Source organism: Schistocerca serialis, chromosome 1, assembly GCF_023864345.2.
Source record: "Schistocerca serialis cubense isolate TAMUIC-IGC-003099 chromosome 1, iqSchSeri2.2, whole genome shotgun sequence".
NCBI classification, from domain to species: Eukaryota; Metazoa; Arthropoda; class Insecta; order Orthoptera; family Acrididae; genus Schistocerca; species Schistocerca serialis.
In genome coordinates this window covers 639,992,152-640,017,700 of record NC_064638.1, presented here as the reverse complement: position 1 = coordinate 640,017,700, position 25,549 = coordinate 639,992,152, and the positions used below count along the sequence as shown (strand labels likewise).

The window sequence follows — 25,549 nt, the reverse complement described above, 5'->3', positions numbered from 1 at the left end:
TCCATTTTGTTCAAATGCAGTAACAGTTTTATTCTTGTTCTTCCAAATCATTAGGACTGAGAAATTTGCAAGGCCAAATTGATGACACACATGGGCCTTTTTAGTTCACTTTTTCCTCCAACGAAAAAACTTTTCTTTTACTGGTCGTGCTGTTCTAAAATCCTTGCACTTCATAACAAATTGCAAGGGAAAGTGATATAACATGTATTGTTGACAAGTTCTCTGATTGCCTCCACTACTGTAGTAACGATGAGGTAAGGAGTTTATACTACATCTGTTGCTGATGGAAGAGTAGACAGAACAACACGCCATGTTACCGTATTATGATAGATTTCCTTCTACAGTACATTGATTGTTGGAAAGTCTTGTTGCTAACTTGAGGCTGAAAATGATGAAATGTACGAGGTAAAGGCATATACATTTGTCGTATTAAGCAAGGATGAGAAGTATGTTCCTTACGAGGAATAAGGCTGTACCACAGAAATCACGACGTTATAGCCAAGTTCTCATAACTGATGACATTATAAGAAAGTTCAACTGTATTAAAATTTGTTTGATGAATTTAAACTTAAAATATTTAATTTTTATTCACAGGTTGTATCTGAGAAAAGGAAGAGGTGAAACCAGGATCTGTAAGATATATGATTCCCCATGTTTACCAGAAACAGAAGCGATGTTTGCCATAAATGCAGATGGTATTGGAGATGCCAAAGAGTGAAATTGGTACTCTGCTGTAAAAAAGATCTTTTGTACAGTAAAATTAGCTAATAAGAGTGTTAAAACATGTCGTTTTTATGTATATTCTTATTAAAAAATCCAAACCTCGAACTACCTTTTTGTTCAGTAATTATGTTCTGATTAGTATGACTGTCTGGAATTGTTTTGTGGCTGAGGAAAAAGAGTGTAAATGGATGTGAAACCAGCTTTTATAGATAATTTTATTATGTAAAATAGGGTAACATACATTGAGAATATCAGTTTCCATAGATTTTTTAATCCTAAGCTAACACTGAAATTACTTTCAATGTATAATTCATTATAAATTTGCATCATGCTGTAAGGCAAGTAAGTACGATTTGTGATCAAATAGTAATGGGAGTTTTTTTAAATTTCGTGGGCTTTATACATCCAGTTTTAATTAATTAATTTTTTTATTTGTTTGTTTGTTTGTGTGTGTGTGTGTGTGTGTGTGTGTGTGTGTGTGTGTGTGTGTGTGTGTGTGTGTGTGTGTCTTGTTGGTACACATGTTCCTGATGTATGTTTGCATTTTCATCTCTTTTGAATATTTAGTTTATTTGACAATCAAAAAGGTCAAAAAATGGATCAAAGAATTTGCATTAAATTTTGCTTGTGGAATGGAATAAGGTGCAGCATCGCATTTGAAATGTTGACTGTGGCTTTTGGTGAATTTGCTATGAGTAAGACGAGTTTTTAAAAGAGGTTTGAGAAGATGTTTGAGACGACGAACAACCTGGATACCTCAGCACATCAATTGCTGACGACAGTGTGGAAGAAGTAAAGGAAAGAAAATGGTTCTGGAGAATCGCCGAATCACCATCAGAGAGATTCTTGACAATGTCAGCGTGTCCTTATCTCATACCAAGCAGTTTTCTCAGATGTTTTGGAAGTGAAACATTTAGCATCAAAATTCATTCCAAAACAGAATCGTGAATTTGCAAAATGACTCAAGTCCACATTTTCATGGTTTTGAGTTATGGGCACAGCAATGTTCCAATACCCAACGTGCGTTACTTTAGTCCCTAACTTCTGCACATTATTTCCAGTAACAGAACGTTCGTGTTTACCAGCAAAACAGCCCCAGTCCAGAACTAAGTTGTTTTACTTGTCAGGTAATGATAATTGTTAACAGACTCATGTGGTAGACCTGCGATATGTTAGTTGAAAATGAAAATGGCGTCTAACAGCAGTTCTTCATGAATTGGTGTTGTTGAAAATGAAGAAAATAATGACCAAAAAAGGAGGAAAGGAATGAAAATGGCTGCAGAATACAAGAGAGCTACAATAAAGCGTGCTAAGGTTAAAGGTTTGGAGCACGTAAATCATGTGGGGAAGTTAGTTTCAGCTAGACAAACAGGACCTGCTTGCGGGTAAGCAATTTGGATTTAATTTTGTTTCACAATATTGTTGTACACAATATTCTTGTATACATCGTTGTAGCTGACTGAGACTGATAATTACTAGTAAAGCAGTCTCTTGTTTGTAAAAAATTGTGATATATTTCAGATGCAGGAAACAATGTCTCAACTTGATTTCCGTAAATGCATTGTTAGAAGCAGTTAATTACATGAAATATTTTGACACTAAGAATGAGCAAGATGTGTTCTTACAGGGACAAACGGAAAGTATTACCATAAAAAGACGTAACGGAAGGAAACGCGAGCCTGGTACTAGGGCAGCTAAGTTCAAGTATTATGTTAAAGATTCAGGCAAGCAGATAGAGGTATGTAAGATAGCCTTCCTCAGTGTTTATTGTGTTACCGAATCCAGGATGAAGAGATTGTGTAAGTTGCTGCTTCATGGCAAGTCTCCTAAAGACCAACGTGGAAAACACAAACCAGGGAACGCAAAAGAGTCTGATATACTTGCTTCTGTTCATGCCCGTATTGTGTCATTTCCAACTAAACAAACCCACTATGGAAACACAGATGTTTTCTACTTAAACAGTGAACTAACTGTGAAAACTATACATGAAATGTTTCTTGTCGAATATCCTGATAGTAAAGTGTCTTACCACTATTATCACAGATATTTCAATAACCATTGGTAGGCCCAGTGTAGACACATGCATTATGTGTGAAGAACTGAAAGTTAAAGTGAAAAGCGGTGCCAAACCTCAAAAGTTTTAGTTTCTTCTCCCTGAACTTAAATTCCTACTACAAATTTTTCTTTTGTTTCCTTTACTCCTTGCCCAGTATACAGGATTGAATAACATCGGGAATAGGCTACAACCCTGACTGACTTCCTTCTCAACCAATGATTTCCTTTTGTGCCCCTTGGCTCTCATAACTGCCATTTGGTTTCTGTACAAATTCTAAATAGCCTTTTGCTCCCTGTATCTTACAACTGCCACCTTTAGAACTTGAAAGAGAGTGTTCCAATCAACATTGTCAAAAGCTTTCTCTAAGTCTTGTAATGATATAAATGCAGGTTTGCCTTTCCTTAACCTATCTTCCATGAGAAGTCGTAGGGTCAGTGCTGCTTCGCATGTCCCTACATTTCTCTGGAATCCAAACTGATCTTCCCCGAGGTCGGCTTCTACGAGTTTTGGAATTATTATATTCTTCTTGAAGTATGAAGGTATTTCGTCTGTCTCATACATCTTGCTCACCATGTGGAAGAGTTTTGTCACAGCTGGCTCTCCCAAGGCCATCAGTAGCTCTAACGGAATGTTGTCTACTCCGGGGGGCCTTGTTTTGACTTAAGACTGTCATTGCTTTGTCAGATTCTTCACACAGTATCCCATCTCCCTTCTCATCTTCATGTGTGTCCTCTTCCATTTCCATAACATTGCCCTCAAGTATGTCTTCCATGTATAGATCCTCTATATACTCTTTCCACCTTTCTGCTTTCCCTTCTTTGCTTAGGACTGGATTTCCAGCTGAGATCTTGATATTAATTCAGGCAGTTTTATCTTCTTCTTTACAAAGGTCTCTTTCATTTTTCTGTAGGCAGCATCTATGTTACCTCTGTTGATATATGCTTCTGCATTCTTACATTTGCCCTCTAGCCATTCCTGCCTAGTGATTTTGCACTGCCTTTCAGTCTCATTTTTTAGATGTTTGTATTGCCTTTTGCGTGCTTTATTTATTGCATTTTTATATTTCTCCTTTTATTGATTAATTTCAGTATCATTTGTGTTACTCAAGGATTTCTACTAGCCCTCGTCTTTTTACCTACTTCATCCTCTGCTGCCTTCACTATTTCATCTCTCAGTGCTACCCATTCTTCTTCTACTGTATTCCTTTCCCCTGTTCTTGCCAAATGTTTCATAACACTCCCTCTGAAACTCTCTACAACCTTTAGTTCTTTCAGTTTATCTAGGTCCCATCTCCTTAAAATCGTGCCTTTTTGCAGTTTTCATGTGCATTTCATAACCAACAAATTGTGGTTAGAGTCCACACCTGCCCTTGGAAATGTCTTACAATTAAAAACCTGGTTCCAAAATCTCTGTCTTATTGTTATATAATCAACATGAAACCTTTCGGTCTCTCCAGGTCTCTTCCACATGTACAACCTTCTCTCATGATTATTAAACCAAGTGTTAGCTGTATTTAATTATGCTCTGTGCAAATTTTTACCATGTGGCTTCCTCTTTCATTACTTTCCTCCCAATCCATATTCATGTACTACTTTTCCTTCTAACGAATTCCAGCCCCCCGTGGTTATTTAACTTTTGTCTCCCTTAACTATCTGAATACTTTCTTTTATCTCACCATACATTTCCTCAATCTCATCTGCAGAGCTAGTTGGCATATAAACTTGTACTACTGTGGTGGATGTGGGCTTCGTGGTTATCTTGACTGCAATAATGTGTTCACTCTGCTGTTCGTAGTAGCTTTTATTTATTATTAAACCTTCTCCTTCTTTGCTGTTATTTGATTTTTTATTTATAACCCTGTATTCACCTGACCAGAGGTCTTGTTCCTCCTGCCACCTAAATTCACTAATTCCCACTATATCTAACATTAACCTATCCATTTCTCTTTTTAAATTTTCTAGCTTACCTGCCCAATTAAGGGATCTTACATTCCACACTCCGATCTGTAGAATGCCAGTTCTGTTGCTCCTGATAACAAAGTCCCCTTGAGTAGTCCCCGCCCGGAGATCCGAATTATTTTACCCTAAAGGATGCCATCATTTTTAACCATACAGTAGTGCTACATGCCCTCAGGAAAAATTACAGTTGTAGTTTCCCCTTGCTTTCAGCTGTTCACAATACCAGCACAGTAAGGTTGTTTTGGTTGATGTTACAAGGTCAGATCAGACATCCAGATTGTCCCCCCTGCGACTAGTGAAAAGGCTGCTGCTCCTTCTTCAGGAACCACATGTTAATCTGGTCTCTCAACAGATACCCCTCCGTTGTGGTTGACTAAGTACCTGGGTACAATCTTAAAAAGGAGCTGTATATCAAAGAACACAGTATTATGAATATACAATAAATAAATAATAAATGCATATGTTCTAAAAGCAAAATTAAAAGTAACAGATAGCCATATGAGGTGAAATCACAGGCTGGAATTTTCTAGTGATTAATGCACATGGCTTATGTTGAAATTTCTAATAAACTTGACATGTTGTAACTAAGTACAGCCCTTATCAAAATGCAAGTTAATTCTGTGGTGAGCATTTAGTTTACCAGAATGAATCTTTTTCACTAACAAGACAACTTACTGAGTGAGCTGGTGCAATGGTTAAGACTGTATCTGCGTTTTGGAGGAGTAGAATTCAAATATGTTTTCAGTCAGATTTAGATTTTTAGTGGTTTACCTAAATTGCTTCAGGACAGTGCAACTGCAACTGGCAGGATGATTTTTTTGTGAAAAAGACACTGATGATCTCCTTTCCCATCTGTGTCCATTCAAAAGCTGTAGTTTGTCTCCAGTGACCTGGTCATTGATTGCATGTTATCCCAAATATTTCATCATCATTGTCGCCATAATTTTTTTCAGGAGATATTATTCTTGATGAAACTTCCTGACTTGGATCTTGACCCTAGGATCAATGTGATGGAAGTTTGTTTACAATGAATCTTTCATGCATAATGACAGATTCATTCTGGAGGAGCCGTCAAGCTGTACTTCAGCCGTTCTCCATCATATCCCATTTCACATGAAGTATGTAGGAGATAGAGAGTGGAGTTTGAAAAGAATGTCTGAACAGACCTGAGCCAGGTGACTGGATATCTGTCGGCATAAACAAAAAAATTGTTTTAAAATTTGTAGCTGATGTATTCTTAACAAACATGCCATACAATACATTTAAAAGAAACACAAGTTACAATATTCTTCTGTCCCTATCGACATCCCAGTTCACTGCCTCAGTAAGTGTTGCACACTGCTTTCTCTGCGGCCGATAAATAAGACACGCGCTTTGTCTACTTTTACATTATAGCTTCTGTAAATGTTATTTCATTCCTGTGATAACTGTTAATATGCTTTTGCATATCTTGCTTTACACGAAAAGCGTGATTGCACTGGCTGCATACATATTTTTTCTCACCAGCATGAACAGTTTTGTGGTTCTTCAATGCATATGATCGCCGGAATGCTGCCCCACAGATGTCACATGGAAATGGCCGTTCATCCTTGTGAATTCTACAAAGAAAGTGTGAAATTACTTAAGTACAGTTAAATGTTTACAATATATGCTGTTAATATGTTCTTTCAAAGGGCAGCCAGAGACAGGATTTGTGGTCTAAATATGATCAATGAAATTTGATTATTAGAACTGCTCATACAGATAGCAGCAACAGAACAAAATCATTTCCATTCACATTTATGGACTGTGAATACAGTTAGTGCTATAGGTACTCACCAACATTACAATTATGAGTTGCAGTCAGAATTACTTAAGCACTGGTCTTCCTAAAATTGCACAGAACTGATGTCTTTGTTTTATCAATTAATTCAACAAAAAAAATATGAGCTGAGTAAAGCAGGGATATACAAATGTGTGGGTCAGTTTCAGAGTCCTTGGATATGGAGCAGGTTAAACTGAGAGTGGGGCTCAAGATTTTGGCTTTCAGGGAGACAACAAGATCACTCAGTGGAGGAGGAGGAGGAGGAGGAGGGGGAGGGGGGGGGGGGAAAGAGGGAGGAAGGTTCCTTACCTGAAGACATCAGGTCAAAATCTCATTGCATTTCTCGTGGTTGTCTATCATACATGAATGCAGGTCTTGTTTGCTTTAATTCATTATGGAAAAAGGCTGCACATGTCAGTAGATGCAAACATCTTCTCCGATCCTCTGTGAAATTCTTTAAAGGTCCAGTATGTGTTTTTAATTGAAGAAGTCAGTGGCATTTTTGGATTTAAATAAATCCTTCAACTCAATGTTGCACAATGAACTGATCTGCTCAATCTAGAGACTGTCTGACACATTCCAAATTTACGGTTACTGGTTTTGTGAATATTTTGTATTTGCTTTACAATTTTCTGAAATGTTGCAAAAATTTCTGTCTCAGAACTCAACTTTCTGCTGTACTATACTGTCTTGTAGACTAACTGTAATTGATTTTAGAGTGAAAAATAATGAAATTTTTCCCCTTTCACTTGTTTGGAAGATAAATGAAGACTCCTTTCTAACATGTCCATGTTACAATATAATTTGTAAAATAAGTATATTTTTCAATTTCGTAGTTACATTCTGTTTATTCAAATGGTCCATGTTAACAGAAAGCCAAAACATGATTCCATTAGAGATCAGAGAATTCAAGAGAAGTTTTTATCTTTTCCTATATTGCCAAAAAAGAGAACTAAAGGGTATTTCAAAAAGCGCACCAATTTTAAATCGCATAGTATGTTTTTGTTTGTCGCTTGACCACATTACTGTGTATCATTTCAGTTTCAATAAACATTTCAACTGTTGAACATAAAAAGTTATGTAGCAACTGTATGGCATCTTTGCACGATTGTAGGGCACAGTGAAGCACCGAGAGAATCAACAGTTCACAGACTTATTGTAAAGTTCAGTAAAACAGTTTAAACAATGAACATTAAAATATGTTCCTGATACTCTCTTTCTTACTGATCTATGGAAAATGCTGTGTTATTTAGTAACAGTGTGGGGGTTAGTCAATTGTAGTTGGTTCTTCTCCATTCCCAAGAACTGTGCTTTTATTTATTTATTGGTGTTGTAAAAACTACCTTGCTGTGTATCTAAAGCAGATTGTAAAAAACATTGAGTACATTCAAAGTTCTCTTCATAACAGTATACAATTTTTTCTTAACTCTAATAATGCAATATTAAGATACTGCTTTATACATTATACCTTAAAAAGTAAAGTGAATGTAAGTAATGAAACAAAAAAAGAAATAATTGTGTTCCTTCTTAAGTAAATTTCTGTAGCTGAACTTCGGTTTGTGGCTACCTTAGAACATCTTCTATGTTTGCCTACACTGAGTGGGAAAATAGTGTACACTTCAGTCACCTATTCATTTCCTACATGTATTATATCTATATATCTAATGTGAAACATTGAAAATTGCAATTAAATTTGTTATCCAGTTGTTGAGCAACTTGGCAAAAACGTCAAGTCATCACAATTATTTTTAAATGGCAATAGCATATTATTACTCATAAGTTATGTATTTATATTAAACTAAATTACAGTTACATATGTGCTTAGTAACTGATCCGACGCATTTTATTGTTCACACAGTGTTTTTGCAGTTTATGATTTCCAGTCCATCAGCACTGTTGCCACCCTTCCATACCTCCTGAGCATTCATGTATTCCCTCCCTCACTCCCTCTTTTTGTTAATGTTTTTTATGTGTGTGTGTGTCTCTGCTACCTACTTTAAACTTGTTTAGTTCATTCCTAGAGATATTGTTTGTGATTCTGTTCAGTAACTTGAATGCATCAGCATTCCTAATTATTAATGTCATTTTGCTCAAGGGAGGGGGGCCTCACGTCTCCTAGCTTCCACTTTGGGTGGGGATGTCACACAATGTTTATTGTGTTTTCCTATTCTCTGTATGTATTGGGGGTAAGGATCACATCTTGTCATGGAATGAACCATAACTCTTCTGGGGACTACATGATTCATTTTGTAGTCTCTCTCTGATGTTCGAAAGGAGTCTTGTATACTCGGCATTGTGTATTTATACTGTTCCAATCTCGCTGCCATTCATAAAGTGCCCAGTCTTGAAGATCTAACATGTTTGTTATTCTGGATCATGTAATTCCTTGTACTTTATCTATTTTGCTGTGATGTCACCAGGACATGTTCTCAGAGTGACATGAAGATTATCTGCCATTGTAGTACTGTATGATTCCATTATGCTTATGAGAACCCCTAAGTCCGTACGTTTTAGGGTGGCCCTGTGCCATCTCTGTAGTTCTCAATTCAAAGTTGTCTCAGGGATGGACATGACTCAGGGATAGATGTATATCTCATCTTCAAGATATGATTTGCCTGCACATGCTGAAGGAGCTGAGTAAGAGCATGCATCCATGGGTCTTTGGATAAATGGACCAAGTTGAAAGAAGCTATTTCAGCAGTAAGTGCAATCCAGTTTGCTCTCTTCAAATCCCAGCCTTCCAGTTCCTGATTGTCTCCACAGTTTCCAGTTTTCAGTTACTACTTGCATATCGAAGATTATGACACTATGGTTGCTAGTGGTAATGTGTTACTTAATGTTCAAAGATATAAAATTAGTACCCACTGCCTGATTTGTGTGGGTGATTTCCGTATCAATGTATGCATCAATACTATTGACAGTGTTCTTCCATATTCATTTTTTACAGTCAGGTCCACTTCTTGGTTCAAGTCTTGCGTTATTACATCCCTTCCATCTGTCATTCTGCTGTGACAAAGCACCGAATTTGCATTCTCACTTGTTCTTATTATTTGATATCCATGAAAACTGTACACTGATGCATATCTTAATTTGTCAAGGAATGGATCAGTCATATGGAAGTACTGTATGTATATGCAGGCAATGATCTAAATGCATTGAGGAGTACACATCCCTATTGTTACAGCATGGTAACTGTGCACTTTGTTGACAAAGTATCTACAAATGGAATGTTGGTTGCTGCCTTGCCATTCTGCTGGCCAACTATTGTGCTCATGTGTGTCTATAAGTGCAGAAGTTTCCCATTCCTCACGTACAGTTCTTGGATTAGTACAGTGACACCCAGTTCCTCTATGATCTTTCACAAGTCACTTATTACTGATGCACAGTGCATAATATTGATCTACAGGAATCTGATGCTGTTATATGTATCTTGTATGGACATAACACTTAGATGAAGACAGGGTAAGGTCAAAACAGACTTGTCCGTGGACATTTACAAAATCTTTGTACACCCGTTCAAGAGTGAAAACTATGTTCCCACATGTAAAGACTTGTCTGAGAAAATTGCAGAGGGCTTTAACACCTGCAGGGAGAGTAATCAAAATAATTAAGTATTATAAGTAGGTAATCAAAATATGATCAGCTGCCAGCGGTGTTGAAAAAATAATTGTGTTTCCAAGACTTACTACATATCTCGTGGCTGCTTAAGAATTAAAGAATCCTGCAGCCTACGTAACCTGATGATGTGTTCTGTATCTCCATGCACCTGGTTTGAGTTGTTCTTTGCGACAATGACAGTGCCGTATTTCTCTCATTGCACGCAGAGGGTTCATCTGTCATGGGCCCTGATACGCTCTTCTTTTGTTTGGCGGTTCTGTTGCTACATGTGATGGAGGCACCTGGTACTTTCATTCTGATGTCCATATTGCAAGTTGCAGAGCCCACAAATTAGGAGATGGGAGTGTGTCATCTGTCGACAAGTTGATGCACATTGTCAGAAATAGTGCTCTGTGTAACCAGTGTTCTTTCTGATGTTTTAGATAAATTAGATGTTACCATGTCACTGATCTGTATGTCAGTGGTACAATTTGTTCAGGCAGGCTGTAAATCATTAAAGGTACCACCACCATGTACGAAGTTAACTTTGTCATGTCGTGGCACTGATGATGAGGTTTGTGGATCCTGGATTGGGAGGTTTTGCCTGTTGTATGTATCAAAATCTCACTCAGAATTGTAGCAGCCATCATAGATCTCTAATTATGATAACTTACTCTCTGTTTCATTTATCTTAAACAGAATCTGAGCCTGAAAAATCGCTCATTCGAAAGCCGCCTTGTTCAGTTCTGGAGCTATCGTTTTGCAGAGCTGGTCATTTCAGCAACCCGTCAATGTAGTCAGTAATTTCCTTGTAATGGTATTCAACTGTCAGTGTTTAGAGCAGGAGCATCATGTGCTGGACATTATTTAGAGTTTCCTAAGGATGCAGGACACCAAGTTGCTTGAACCATCTGACTGCTCAGCACCACTGCTCTGATGGAAAATGACTTGGGTCTCTTGCAACTGTGCATGGTTTGCAATCTACTGTGTTTACATGGATTCTGAAAATTAGTTGCACCACATCTACATACAGGTTACTAAACACTTTCATAATCAGTCCAAAGTTATTTCTGTTTTTAGGAGGAACTGGTAAGTGGCAGAGCTTTTTTTCCTTCTTCTTCATGTGAGCATTGTTTTCCTCTTTTAAAACGTGGAATGCAGTTTGGTTTTCTACTCCACTTGTCAGACAACCTTTTGTTGGTTTGTTTCCATAATGGGAACAAACCTGTCCTTCTGTTGTGCATCGATTACTTTAACGTCTTTGTTATCCGTTGATTTAACAAAAACATTATTTGTCTACTGAGTCATCTTTTTATGAATTAGCTTGGCATTTTTGCGTACTTATGCTGAGGTGTACTCTTGTACAGCTGGAGTTTGATTTCTGAATCGGATCTCTTAGCCATGCATTTTAATTCCCTGGTCTACCCTGTCAGGTTTATTTGAAACATAGCCCATTTTGAAATCTTATGTCTCAGATCTGGAAGGAATCCCACTGAAACCTTCTTTTGTTTCCCTGGTTCCCTCATGAACAAATTGCATAATGTCATCATAGACATGTTTGACAAAAAAAAGTCCTCAGTACACTGAGACAGATCAAACCACAGATGGAGGTGCTTTCTTGTTGCATGGCTGAACACCCAACTTACAAAAACCAGCATCTACACTGAATGATGGTTGCAGAGCCATGGCACATTGTGCTGTGTCACAACAGACAGGGTAATGCCATGCCTGTGCCAACTGGGTCATGCTGAAAGCAGGAAGCTATGCGTGTAGTGGCCTTGCAGACACACAGCCTTGAGTTGACGTATGCTCTCTTTCGGCTGACTCTACAGTCACCTTGCCGGCTAGCTCTGTTGATGAGCAGGCAGGAATGCTTCATCATCCAATGGTACCATGGCTGGCAGAGCTAGTGTAGAATATCTATGCTGGTGTTTATGGGCCACAGTCAGTGACATGTTTTTGATTAGCTAATCACACAGTAGTATAAATGTGATCACTATATACTTCTGTGCAGTGTTCAACTCTCAACAGATACGAATTACCTGCAACAAGACTACCCACTGGTAATTCATCCATACGACCCCAATTCCTTTCACTACACATAATGCAGTAGCACAAAAGCACAGTTTATGTGCTGGTTACATCCTTATAATGTGTTTCACGTACACTGCACACACACAGGATTTTCCATTGACTTAAGTACATCCCATACTGAAAGCAGGTAGTGTCCTACTTACGAGAACTGGGCATAGGATGTTCTACAGTAAGGCAAGTTCTCCAGCATGATCTCTATTGCAGAATTCAGTTAATGCAGCAGCTGAAAGAAACAAGTCACGAGAAAAGGCAACATATTGTTGACTGGTTTCATTTCTGAGAAGACAGTGGTGTTACAAGGAACATAATCTTTTGTGACAAGATGCATCTTCGCTTAAATGGATTTGTGAATGAAAAGAAGTGCTGTATCTGGGGCCTGCACGGTTCAAGAGACGGAACTGCATCCACAGCAAGTGACAGTTTTTTGTGGCTTTTGGGTGGGTGGCATCATCGGGCCTTTTTTTTTTTTTTTTTTTTTTTAGGTGGGGCAGGACAACGTGCAACAGTTTTGGAAACCAATACCATGTGGTGATAAGAGATGTTTTTTGTGGTCTCAGTTTCAGTGGAACTGATGTTCAGAAGCTGTGGTTTGAGCTTGATGATGCCACCTTTCACACTTCCTGCAAAACAATTTAGTTTCTCCAAGAGTGGTTTCCAGATTGACTCATCTCGCATAATGGCGACCAACAGTGACCACCAAGGTCGTGTAACTTAAGCCCTGGTGAGAGCTATTTTTTTAGGGCTATCTTAAATTGTTGGTATGTGTCAATAACCCACAAATCGTGCACACGCTAAAGAAGGAAACTCAATGTATTGTTGGCTTAATGCAAGTGGAGTCTTGTCAGGTAATCATAGAAAATTTCATGGACAGAGATATTTCATGCCAGTGCAGTGGAGGATGTCATATGCCAGACGTAATTTTCCATACCTGAAATGGGAAGGTGTGATGAACTTATTTATGTATTTTGAAAAATTGTTCTTATACAACCCTATATTTCTTGTCACAGTTCCCACACTTGCTCAAAAATGTTTCTCAACCTCAGCACCAAACAATTGTGTGATATTGTACACTTTTATGATCAACTTCAGTGTTGCCCAAAACCAAAAATAACTGTCAGTGGCTGAGACCTCTTGCTCTAATAAATTTTACAATTTTTGTCTCAATATCCACAATACCGTTCACACTTGCGCATAGTGTAAACAACGAATGAATTTGCCTCATGGTGCTGTTATGTTTAATTAACAGTTTCCTGAATTCTATGCAGGAACCGAACATTCAGCTGGTGATGATGAAATATCAAATCATGTAATAAAGCTGGTATGTGAGGAGATGATAACACCACTGCTGAACATAGCAAACTGTTCTTTCAGCGATGCAATTTCTCCAGAAAAACTGAAGATAACGAAGGTAGTGCCAGTGTACAAGAAAGGTTATAAGGATGATCCCAACAACTACAGACCAGTTTCACTGATATCAGGTTTCTCAAAAATCCTAGAAATGCTTATGTATACCATATTAGTTAACTATATAATAGAGGGAAACATTCCACGTGGGAATGTGGTAAGTCTTTCCGCTCCCGGGATTGGAATGACTCCTTACCCTCTCCCTTAAAACCCATATCCTTTTGTCTTTCCTTCTCCTTCCCTCTTTCCTGACGAGGCAACCATTGGTTGCGAAAGCTAGAATTTTGTGTGTATGTTTGTTTGTGTGTCTATCGACCTGCCAGCGCTTTTGTTTGGTATATTAGTTAACTATTTGGACAAACATAACATTCTCATACCCTCACAACATGGTTTCAGAAAGTGTAAATCTACAGAATCAGCAATTGCCAGTCTAACAGAATACATTTTACAGTCCTTAGATGAGAAAAAGGTTGTCTCTGCAATGTTTCTGGATCATTCAAAGGCATTTGACACCATTGACCATGAAATGCTGATACAAAAATTAAGCAACTATGGCATTCGGGGGCAACCAGGTGAATGGATAAAATCATACTTGTGCAACCGCAAGCAGTATATATCATTAGGAAACTCGTACCAATCAGAAACCAAATCCATCAAATATGGAGTGCCGCAGGGTTCGGTAATGGGGCCATTGTTATTTAATGTGTTTGTTAATGATATAGGTGTTGAGGAGGAAGAAAATAAAATATTGTATGCTGATGACATGACAATACTAAATAGTGACCAAAATATGGAACAGCTTGAGAGAAGAGAATACATATCTGCAAATGTACAGCTCAATGGCTGTTGGAAAATGAACTGGTTATAAATCTAAAAAAGACTATGTATGCAGTGTTTAAAAACAAGGAAAAGGCTGTAGACATGGATTTAGAGGTTGATGGAACAAGGCTGGAAGAAGTAGAATCCGCTAGATTTTTAGGTATTGTTGTGGATAATGAACTGAAATGGAAAAAACATATTAATAATGTCTGTAAGAAACTGAGCCCAGTCATATTCTTAATGATGCAGCTATCACAGTATTCAGACAAGAACCTTCTGTGTACAGTGTATCATGGACTTTTCGAACCATACTTACAGTATGGAGTGACTGTGTGGGGAAACTCAAACAAACAAGAGACAAAACGAGTGTTCACATTACAAAAAAAAAAGCAATTAGGACCATTTTAAGAAGAAAGACCTCTGAAACATGCAGAAACTGTTTCAAGAATTTAGGTATCTTAACTTTTTCATCATTGTATATATACAAAACAATAATATACATCACAAAAGGTAGTGAGGACTGGATTACAAATGCTAGTGTACACACTCACAATACAAGAAGGAAGAATGAAGTACGGAGAATACCCCACTGACTGGCAATTCTAGAAAAAGGGCCCCAGTACTCTGGTATCGGACTACTAAGAAGTCTGCCCAAAAACCTGCAAGATAGTGTACTTCACAATGACTTTCCAAAGAAACTTAAAGACTATCTCATTGAAAAAGAGTTTTACAGTGTTGCAGAATACTTATGCCATTAAATTTGTATATATTGTTACTCATTATCATTGATGTAAAAATGTAAGCTAAAGGTGTAGAAAAATAAGTGATAAAGAATGTTAATACTTTGACATGTCCTATATTACACGTACATTTACTGTACACAATGTAATCTTACAGGATCAAATAAAATTCAATTCAATTCAATTCCTGCATGTTAAATTTGGAGATCTGGTAGTAGTAACACTACTCAGCATCTGCTACAGAAGACCACACTTCTTGACGCATCCCAAAACTTTCATAAGCAAATCTTCTCCTGAGAGTGTCTTTAATTGACTGCTGAGAGCTGTTTCTAGATTATAATGAAGTAGCCATTAACACAATGATAAACAGAAGCAGGTGCATAGAGCCGCTTATGTTCATACTTTCATCTGGTGCAGGAGAAAACCAATGAAATTGCTCACATTTACAGAGCAATTATTCAGAAAAGTTATTTGCTGTCTCCTCTACTTGCCACATCATTGTTCTCCTAGATAAGCTGATGCTGTATTTTTTACTGTATCAAAACTGGTGCCAGAGACAGAGATTCGTGGCAGATTGTTCTGAATATCTTGTCCCAAAATCAATTTGAGCAGATTTGAGGATAATGCCTTAGGCCTCCTACTGATAGTTAGACCTGAACTTTTTGAATTAGTAACACAGCGGAAGGCAATAGCAACCATAGGAATGAGATAGCATCAGTGACTATGGGTTTTAAAAGACACATTAAGAAAAGTGGGAAATAGCTATGCTCAGCAAAAGTAACAGGATGCAAATTTGCAGTGTATGTGAGTGTTAACATCAAATATTCAGTTCTGAGAACAAATATTCAGTTCTGAGAATGAAGATGTGAAGCCTAAACGGATAAAATTCAAAAGCATCATTCAGTATGCCTTAGAAAAGTATGTTCTGAGCAAGGTTTTAGTAGATGGGAAAGACTCACTGTGGCTTAATAGCTGTGTAAGAAGGTTGCAGTAGAAGCAAAGAGAGAACCATCACAGATTTAAGAGAAGTCAAAACCTCACTAAGAAACAAAAGATGAATGAGCATAAGCAGAGCATTGAGAGAAGCAGTCAGTGACTCTGAAAGTAAAATTTTGCAAGCAAATCTGACTGAAAACCTAAGAGGTTTTGATCTTACGTAAAATCAGTAAACAGATCAAAATCAACTATTTAGTAGCTCAGTAACCATACTGGCATCGAAACTGAAGATCTCAGAAGGTTCAAATACTGAACTTGGTCTTCTGAAACTGTTTCATCATGGAATATTGTAATACAGTCCATTCTTCCAACCAATCACTGCATGAATACTAAATGGCAGATGTTGACATAACTGATTGTAAAATAGAAAAGTAGCTGCAATTGCTTAATATCAGAAAGGCATCTGGACCTGATGGGACACCTATAAGATTTTACAGAGATTACATGTCAGAACTTGCTCCTCTAACTGTACTTTATCGTAGTTGCTAGAGCAACACAGATTACCTAGTGCAGGAAAAAAGTGCAGGACATTCCTGTTTTCAAGAAGGGTTGTAGGACAGATACACATAGTTATAGGCCTATATCACTGATGTCACTCAGTTGTAGGAACATGTTTTATGCTAAAGTATTATAACTTAATAGTTATAGAACAAATACTACCTATATAAAAATCAACATGGATTCCGCAAACAGAGATCTTGTGAAAATCAGCTTGCTCTGTTCATGAGATCCACAATATACATTGGTGCTCAGGTTGATAACATATTCTTGACTTCATGAAAGCGTTTGAATTAGCTCTTTACTGTTGTTTAGTGAAAATAAAAAGTACATTCTTACCAATTATTGTATCGGTTTTGTGACTGGATTCAGGACTTCCTTGCAGACATAACTAAACAAGTCACTCTTAATGAAACAAAATCATTATAGACACACACCAAAAAAAGTTTTGCATCACCTCAGTTCTGAGAATTCTGGAACCAGTACAGAAAATTGGAATAGAGATCAACATAAACATCATTTCCACCCTTTTTATTGCTCATGAAAACCACACATTGCATACAGTGAGACCTTCAGAGGTGGTGATCCGGATTGCTGTACACACCGGTGCCTCTAATACCCAGTAGCATGTCCTCTTACAGTGATGTGTACCTGTATTCGTGGTGGCATACAATCCACAAGTTCATCGAGGCACTGTTGGTCCACACTGTCCCACTCCTCAATGGCGATTCAGCGTAGATCCCTCAGACTGGTTGGTGGGTCACATCAACCATAAACAGCCCTTTTCAATCTATCCCAGGCATGTTCAATAGGGTTCATGTCTGGAGAACATGCTGGCCACTCTAGTTGACCAATGTCATTACCCTGAAGGAAGTCATTTACAAGATGAGCACGATGAGGATGCGAATTGTCATCCATGAAGATGAATGCCTTGCCAATATGCTGCTGATATGGTTTTACCATCAGGCAGAGGATGGCATTCACATATCGTACAGCCGTTACTGCTCCTTCCATGACCACCAGCAGCGTATGTCGGCCCCACATACCGGTAATGCCACCCAAAACAGCAGGGAACCTCCATCTTGTTGTGCTCGTTGGACAGTGTGTCTAACACGTTCAGCGTGACCAGGTTGTCTGGTTGAAGGCATATGCGACACTCATTGGTGAAGAGAACGTGATGCCAATTCTGGGCAGTCCATTCGACATGTTGTTGGGCCCATCTGTACTGCACTACAAGGTGTCACGGTTGCAGAGGTAGATCTCGCCATGGATGACGGGAGTGAAGTTGTGCATCATTCAGCCTATTGCGCACATTTTGAGTCGTAACACGATGCCCTGTGGTCACACGAAAAGCATTATTCAACATGGTGGCATTGCTGTCAGGGTTCCTCTGAGCCATAATCCATAGGTAGCAGTCATCCACTGCAGTAGTAGCCCTTGGGCGGCCTGAACGAGGCATGTCATCAACAGTTCCTGTCTCTCTGTATCTCCTCCATGTCCAAACAACATCACTTTGGTTCACTCCAAGATACCTGAACACTTCCCTTGTAGAAAGCCCTTCCTGACACAAAGTAACAATGCAGACGCGATTGAACCGCAGTATTGACCGTTTAGGCATGGTTGAACTACAGACAACATGAGCCGTTTACTTCCTTCCTGGTGGAATGACTGGAACTGGTTAGCTGTCAGACCACTTAAGATTGTGCTTTCTGAAAACTGAATCCTTTATTGAAAATTAAGAATACAGCTTTATCACCAACTCTTGAAAGAAAGTGCTGTCCACTCACCATTGAATTTTGACAGTGCCTATGAGCTTCCCTCTTTTTGCTGCCATTCTCATTGTACTGGAATACTACTACCACACTTCTCTGTGAGAAAATGACAGCCTTCCATACAAGAGTCATCTGTGAAATTGAACTTTTGAAGCAGTGTTGTTACCATATTTTGAAACCAGCTGTCATTGTCTTAGATGTCATACAAATTACTTGTTTCTCATTTAGTTTTGTAAATTACGTGCACTACAAACAAGCAGTGTTAAAGAAAAAGTGTGTCTTTATGTAATGAATACAAAGTTTTTTGAAAGTACATTACGCACTAGCTTGATACCATTGCTGTCTAAGAGGGGAACATTTTAACCCAAATTAAATGAGCAAATTAGAGAGATGGATACACTCCACAGTTTGTGATACAATAGTCCAAAAGTATCACAGTCCATTTATGGACATCTTCAATCATGTTCTGGCCTGCAGACCATATTTTACACCTCCACCACTTGGTTTAAAGCACACTTGGGTTAAAGCAATGGACATACAGCAATGAGAAACTGAACTAAAATTCCCATTCAGTATTTCCAATGTATGTTTTCTGAAGTTTACTGAAATAATTTCAAGTGAGTGCCGTGATAACTTTTTCAGTAAGACAACAAGTAATTCCTTCCTCTTTTGAACCAACCCATTTAAGTCCAACTGAAGCTTTTGTGCATGAAACTTTGTTTGTAGTCAAAGATATCTTAATTTCTAACATTATTTACTTCCTTAATTTGGTACTGTTTGGTTATCATAGTTTCCAATGTAGTTAGTTCCCTGATAGTACAGTTAGTTGATTTCCTGTGTCACTTGCACAATACTGTGTGTCCCAGGAGTAATGGCCAATATTCACATATATGACAGGAATGATCATTCGAAGTGAAAAAGTTGAGTAAACATGGGCTCTAAAATACATACCTTAAGAGCTATGAACACTTAATTGTCTTCAATGCTATGAAATGAGTCTCTTGTACTGCAGCCCTCAGGGCTCGGCATTCGTTTGCCGAGTATGGCCTTGGTGACCCCGGGGTTCCTGAGCTGGGAACTGGTAAGTGCTGCCATTCCCCTGTTACCGTTAGCTCTGGGCATGCTAAAATGACCACAGTATGGCGCAGCAGTGGAACGTTGTGTGTCACAGAGAATGGGGACCTTGGCTTGACCACCCGGATTGCGAGGATGGTAAAAACCTCTATAAAAAAACCTCACTCTCAAGGTGTGCTGCACGCTGATGAGATGCATGGCTGTTGAAGTGGAACAGTCATTATCAGGCAATCTCTGGGAACCTGCTGCACCTCAGTTGTATAAGGCTTACTCTGGCAACTCGGGGCTCTGTCTAAGTGGACCCTTGTTTCCATAGCTGCTCGTGGGACCGAGATGGAACCCTTGAAATCATCATCTCCTCCTAGTGTGAAGGGTATACCATCTGAGAGTATTCACACCAAATTCTCCAAACGAATGAGAGAGGCTAGCCCTCGTGGTAACCTGCATCAGATGAATTATAGTAATAGGACTCAAGGAGTCATAAATCAAAATGTGTTTTTGGTCATTAGGAGGAAGGAAGGGACATTAAAAATGTGTCCACCTTCTATATCCATAAAGGCTTGGAAGGACATGCTGGAAGCCTGAAGTCTATTAAGTGACTGTGGAATTGTTCCCTACTGGTCGAGACTTAACAGGGCAAAGCAGGTGGAACTACTTAACGAAGACCAAAAAATTGGATGAATATGATATAACTGTTGAACTGCATAACTCCCTTAATTCTAGCAAGGGTGTGGTCACATGCCATGACATTATAGATATCTACATAACCGTACTTAAACAGGAATGGGCATCACAGGGGATAGTGGACACAGAGCAAAGGATGCGTAGAAATAATGAAGAAATTGAGAAGACACCCACCTTCATTGTGCTCTTTAATTCTCCTATGTTGGCAGACCACATCATGACAGGTTTCCTCCGACTTAGGGTGAGGCCTTATTTACGTAACTCTATGCTGTGCTACAAATGCCAGCATTTTGGTCACACACAGCTGAATTGTGGGGGTGAAACAACCTGTGGGCAATGTGGAAAGGCAGCCCACAAAGCTGGGATTGACTGTCTATCTCCAGCAGTCTGTGTTAACTGCTCTGGGAGCCACCCAGTCTAGAGCCAAGACTACCTTGTTTTTGCAGAGGAACGAAAAATTCAAGAACTAAAAGTCACCAAGCAGATCCCTTATGCTGAAGCCGAAAAGGAATATAAGGTGACAGAAACTCCCATCTTTACCACTTCTTATGCTTCCAAGACACAGAAACATGTTCCTAAGGTCGACATCTTGATGCAGACATCGTCCAGTGTACAACCATCCACCACCAGCACCTGTACTTGCATGTGTACATGCCAGGGCAAAACAAGTAAGGATAAAGCAATCCAAGCAGCCACCACATTAGAGATCAGCAACAGTTCCTTAGCAAGTGTCAAGAAGGCACACAACAAGCAGAGTGCCTCTCAGTGCCCCTTTTCCCTCTCATCCTCGACGGGACAGGGTGCAGGAAAAGGTTCATGACGTTTGGGTTAAAAGCTGTCCCGAGTGCCATCAGGCATCATTCTTTCATGTCCGTCTGATGAGGAGGACATCATGGAGTTAGATGCCTTGGATCCAGGCAGCCCCTCCACTCCTCCTTGCTCTACAAGTGGTTCATCTTTGCGGTGAAAAGACAGGGGTAAATTAAAACCACATCGATGAAATGGGTCCCATCCTACAGTGGAATTGCAGTGGGTCAGGACGTGCGTGAAGGAACTACATCTCTTATCTCATGGTAGACCACTGTGTCTGTGGCTCCAGGAGACTCATTTTCATTAATTGTATGTCCCTGAGCTACGAGGCTATGTCCTCCAAAAAAAAGGACGATCTGAGTGGAGAGAGAGCTACAGGAGACGTAAGTATTTTTGTCAGTACCGACTACCACTCCTCGCCTCTCTCACTCAATGACTTTACAAGCAGTTGCTGTATCAGTGCACTTGCATCATCTGTTGACAATATATTCACTTTATTTGCCCCCACAAGTTGTACTTGTTGAAGAGGCCCTAACCAACCATATTACACAGCTTCCCTGCCCCTTCATCCTCTGTGGTGATTTTAATGTGCACAATGGGCTTTGGAGGGGCAAAGTGTTGCCGAATTAGTTGAGAGAGAGAGAAAGAAAAGGTCATGGCAACAGTTTCTGAACACCATTAATTGTTCCACCAAAAGTTCCATTCTGTGGGAAACCATAAGGAGGATTTTTGGGAGAGGAGGTGTGTGCCCCAAGGCTGCAGTAAGGGGGAACGGAACTGTCCAAACCAATCCGTGAGGCATTGCCCAGACTATGGCGGCCTATTTTGCCACAGTTACTGCAACAGCCACTCAGGATCCAGGTTTCCAGCGCTATAGAGGGGTTGCTGAGAGGTGTAGTTTGGACTTCTGGTCCACCTCTGATGAAGATTACGACTGCCCATTTTCCAGTGGGAGCTGGATTCGGCATTGTCTGCGGCTTGTGACACATCCCCTGGTCATAACAGGATCCATTATAGTATGCTGCAGCACCTCATAAGGCAAAACAAAGATATCCTCACACTTTTTAATGCTATTTGGGTGTCAGGTCACTTTCCTGACTCGTGGCGTGAGACAGTTTTAATTCCTCTTTTAAACCCTGGGAAAGATTGCACGTGCCCAAGTATTTACTGTAGTGTTGCCCTCCCTAGCTGCATGGAGTAGACCTTGGAACAGATGGTCAACCACCACCTTGTCTGGATCTTAGAATCCAGGCAACTCCTTAGTCGCTTTCAGTGTTGGTTCAGAAGGTATCGCTCCACCTTTGATGACCTTGCCCTCGTGGAGGCGACTACACAGCAGGCTTTCCTACTCTGGCATCCCCTTCTAGACATATCTTTTGACATCGAGAAGGCCTATGATATTACTTGGAGGCATCTTATCCTGGAACAGCTTCACGGATGGGGTTTTCATGGTTGCTTCCCATTTTTATTCAGTCCTTCCTCTCACCATGATATTTTAGGTACTGAGTTAGTGACATCATGTCTGTTCATTTTGAGCAAGAGAATGGTGTCCCTCAAGGTAGTGTTTTAAGTGTGGCTGTCTTTGCCATAGATATTAATAGCATTTTCTCCATAGTGAAAAGTCCTGTTCATTGTTCTTTGTTTGTGGATGACTTCTCTGTGTTTTGCTCTTCTTCAATCCTTGCAAAGACAAAACATCAGTTGCAGCTAACTCTTCGACATTTTGGATGAGTGGGTGCAAAAGAGTGGTTTTAAGTTTTCCGTTGATGGGTCTGTGTGTGTTCTTTTTAACTGTTCTCATTCCGTTTTAAACTTTCCTGAGTTGAGAATGAGGGACATTGTCCTTACTTTTAAACACACAGTGAGTGTTCTGGGGCTCTTCTTTGACTCTAAGCTTATGTGGTTACCACATCTTAAGAACCTGAGAAAAGGGTCACTTAAGGCTTTAAGTATTTTAAAATGTCTTTGCCACAGTAGGTGGGAAGCAGACAGGACTTGTGCGATCTCGGCTCGATTATGGGTGCACGGTGCATGGATCTGCGAGGCCCTCTTGTTTAAAGATGTTGGATGTGGTGCACCATGAAGGGATCTGGTTGGCCACTGGGGCATTCAGAATAAGCCCCATACCAAGCCTCTGTGCAGAGGCTGGGGAACCGGCACTTCACATCAGGCGATGGCTACTTATGGTGTGCCAGGTGCATAAAACACTATCCACGCCATACACACCCACCTACCACTGGAAAGGCTTTTTCGTATCCTGCAACAGGCAGGGAGGCCCTATGGGATTCAAGCACAGGATTGCCTTCTAGAGATGGCTGTAGCCAGTCTTCATGTTTTACATCAGGTGTGAACAGATTTTCACCTTGGCTTCTCCAGAGGCCCAGACTTATTTTAGGGGCTGGCCAGTACTTAGCTCAGTACAGCCGATAGATTCACAAAACAGAACAGAAAATTTACATTCCTAGCTTTCGGAACTTTGTTCCTTCATCAGGGAGGAAAGAGGAGAAAAAAGGGAACAAGGAAAAGTGGATTCAGTTGCTCACAACCCAGGTTATGAAGCAACAGGGAAAGGTAAACAGGGAGGGTAGCAAGGATGAAGGCATGGTTGTCAGAGGGAAGCCAAAGATATTCTACTGTTAAGTACTGTGCCAGCTTCAAACCAAAGAGGATGCATACAGAAGTAAAGAGGTATATAGTATAAAGATAAACTCAACTATGTAGGATGAAAAGATGTGTGAATGGCTAAAGAAGAGAGGAAAAAGGAGAAGACTGAAGAGTAAATGGGAGTGAGGTTGGTTAACGTAGGTTCAGTCCAGGGGGATGGCAGGATGAAAGGATGTGTTGGAGCGTAAGTTCCCATCTCCACAGTTCAGAGGGACTGGTGTTGGGTGGGAGAAGCCAAGTGGCACGTACATTGTAGCAGGTTCCTAGGTCGCTAGAATTATGCTGGATGGCATGCTCTGCTACCGGGTATTGGACGTCTCCTAGGTGGACAGTTCGTCTTTGCCTGTTCATGCGCTCAGCCAGTTTAGTTGTCGTCATACCCATGTAAAAGGCTGTGCAGTGCAGGCATGTCAACTGATAAATGACATGTGTTGTTTCACATGTGGCCCTGCCTTGAATTGTGTATGTTTTACCTGTAGCGGGACTGGAGTAGGTGGTTGTGGGGGGGATGCATGGGACAGGTTTTGCAGCGGGGTCGGTTACAGGGATAGGGACCGCTGGGTAGAGAAGGTGGTTTGGGAACATTGTAGGGTTTGACAAGGATGTTACGGAGGTTAGGGGGGTGACGAAAGGCAACTCTGGATGGTGTGGGGAGAATATTGTCAAGGGATGATCTCATTTCAGGGATTGACTTGAGAAAGTCATATACCTTGCGGAGTAATTTGTTGATGTATTCGAGGCCAGGATAATATTGGGTGACAAGGGGGATGCTTCTGTGCGGTCTCGGAACTGCGGAGATGGGAACTTGCGCTCCAACACATCCTTTCATCCTGCCATCCCCCTGGACTGAACCTACTTTAACCAACCTCACTCCCATTTACTCTTCAGTCTTCTCCTTTTTCCCTCTCCTCTTTAGCCATTCACGCATCTTTTCATCCTACATAGTTGTGTTTATCTTTATACTACATACCTCTTTACTTCTGTATGCATCCTCTTTGGTTTGAAGCTGGCACAGTACTTAACAGTAGAATATCTTTGGCTTCCCTCTGACAACCATGCCTCCATCCTTGCTACCCTCCCTGTTTACCTTTCCCTGTTGCTTCATAACCTGGGTTGTGAGTAACTGAATCCATTTTCCCTTCTTCTCTTTTTTCGCCTCTCTCCTCCCTGATGAAGGAACAAAGTTCTGAAAGCTAGGAATGTAAATTTTCTGTTCTGTTTTGTGAATCTATCGGCTGTACTGAGCTGAGGTAAGTACTGGCCAGCCGCTCTATCTCTTTGTTAGTATTTGTTTCACATCTTAATATGAGATTTTCCTTTGTTTCACATCTTAATATGAGATTTTCCATTAATCATTTAGACTCTGTGTTTTAACATTTTAGATATGCATCTCGGTTTCACAATAGTGTACACTGATGGCTCCGAGTAAGGGAATTCCTTTGGCTGCTCTGTCATGTTCCCCAATCACATCACCAGGATTCACCTTCCTGACGAATATACCAATTTTTCAGTGGATCTCCAAGTAATCCTAAAGGCACTGGAGCAGATGCGCCGTATTTGGGGCAAACGGTTTCTCATTTGGTCCGATTCCCTTGGTGCCCTACAATTGTTACAGAACTTGTACCCAGCTGAGGAGTTGGTCTGGCTGATATATGACCAACTGTACTGGCTCCAGCAGCAGGGTTAGCAGGTGTCATTCTGCTGGGTGCCAGGTCATGGGATCTGGGGAAATGAACAGTCCGATCGGGCTGCCAAGGAGGCCTGCAGAGGACAGGATGTGGCACAGTGTACTATTTCCTTGCAGGCTGTAGTTTCTGCACTACACAGAAAGTGCATGCAGTTGTGGGATGAGGAAT

General features: G+C 40.0%; 2 protein-coding genes across 2 annotated transcripts in view; one reads left to right on the top strand and one right to left on the bottom strand.

The window, feature by feature from the left end:
- LOC126458001 (DNA repair protein RAD51 homolog 1) overlaps positions 1-828 on the top strand; it is a 79,370-nt gene extending 78,542 nt beyond the window's left edge. Inside the window, exon 7 of the mRNA XM_050094776.1 lies at positions 595-828. Within this exon, the coding sequence (XP_049950733.1) occupies positions 595-718 (124 nt within the window). The 3' untranslated portion in view covers positions 719-828. The remainder of the gene's footprint in view (positions 1-594) is intronic.
- A 5,164-nt stretch (positions 829-5,992) lies between these two features.
- The window catches only part of LOC126457992 (gastrula zinc finger protein XlCGF67.1-like), a 41,482-nt gene continuing 21,925 nt past the window's right edge, over positions 5,993-25,549 (bottom strand). The window contains exon 3 of the mRNA XM_050094763.1: positions 5,993-6,335. Within this exon, the coding sequence (XP_049950720.1) occupies positions 6,122-6,335 (214 nt within the window). The 3' untranslated portion in view covers positions 5,993-6,121. The remainder of the gene's footprint in view (positions 6,336-25,549) is intronic.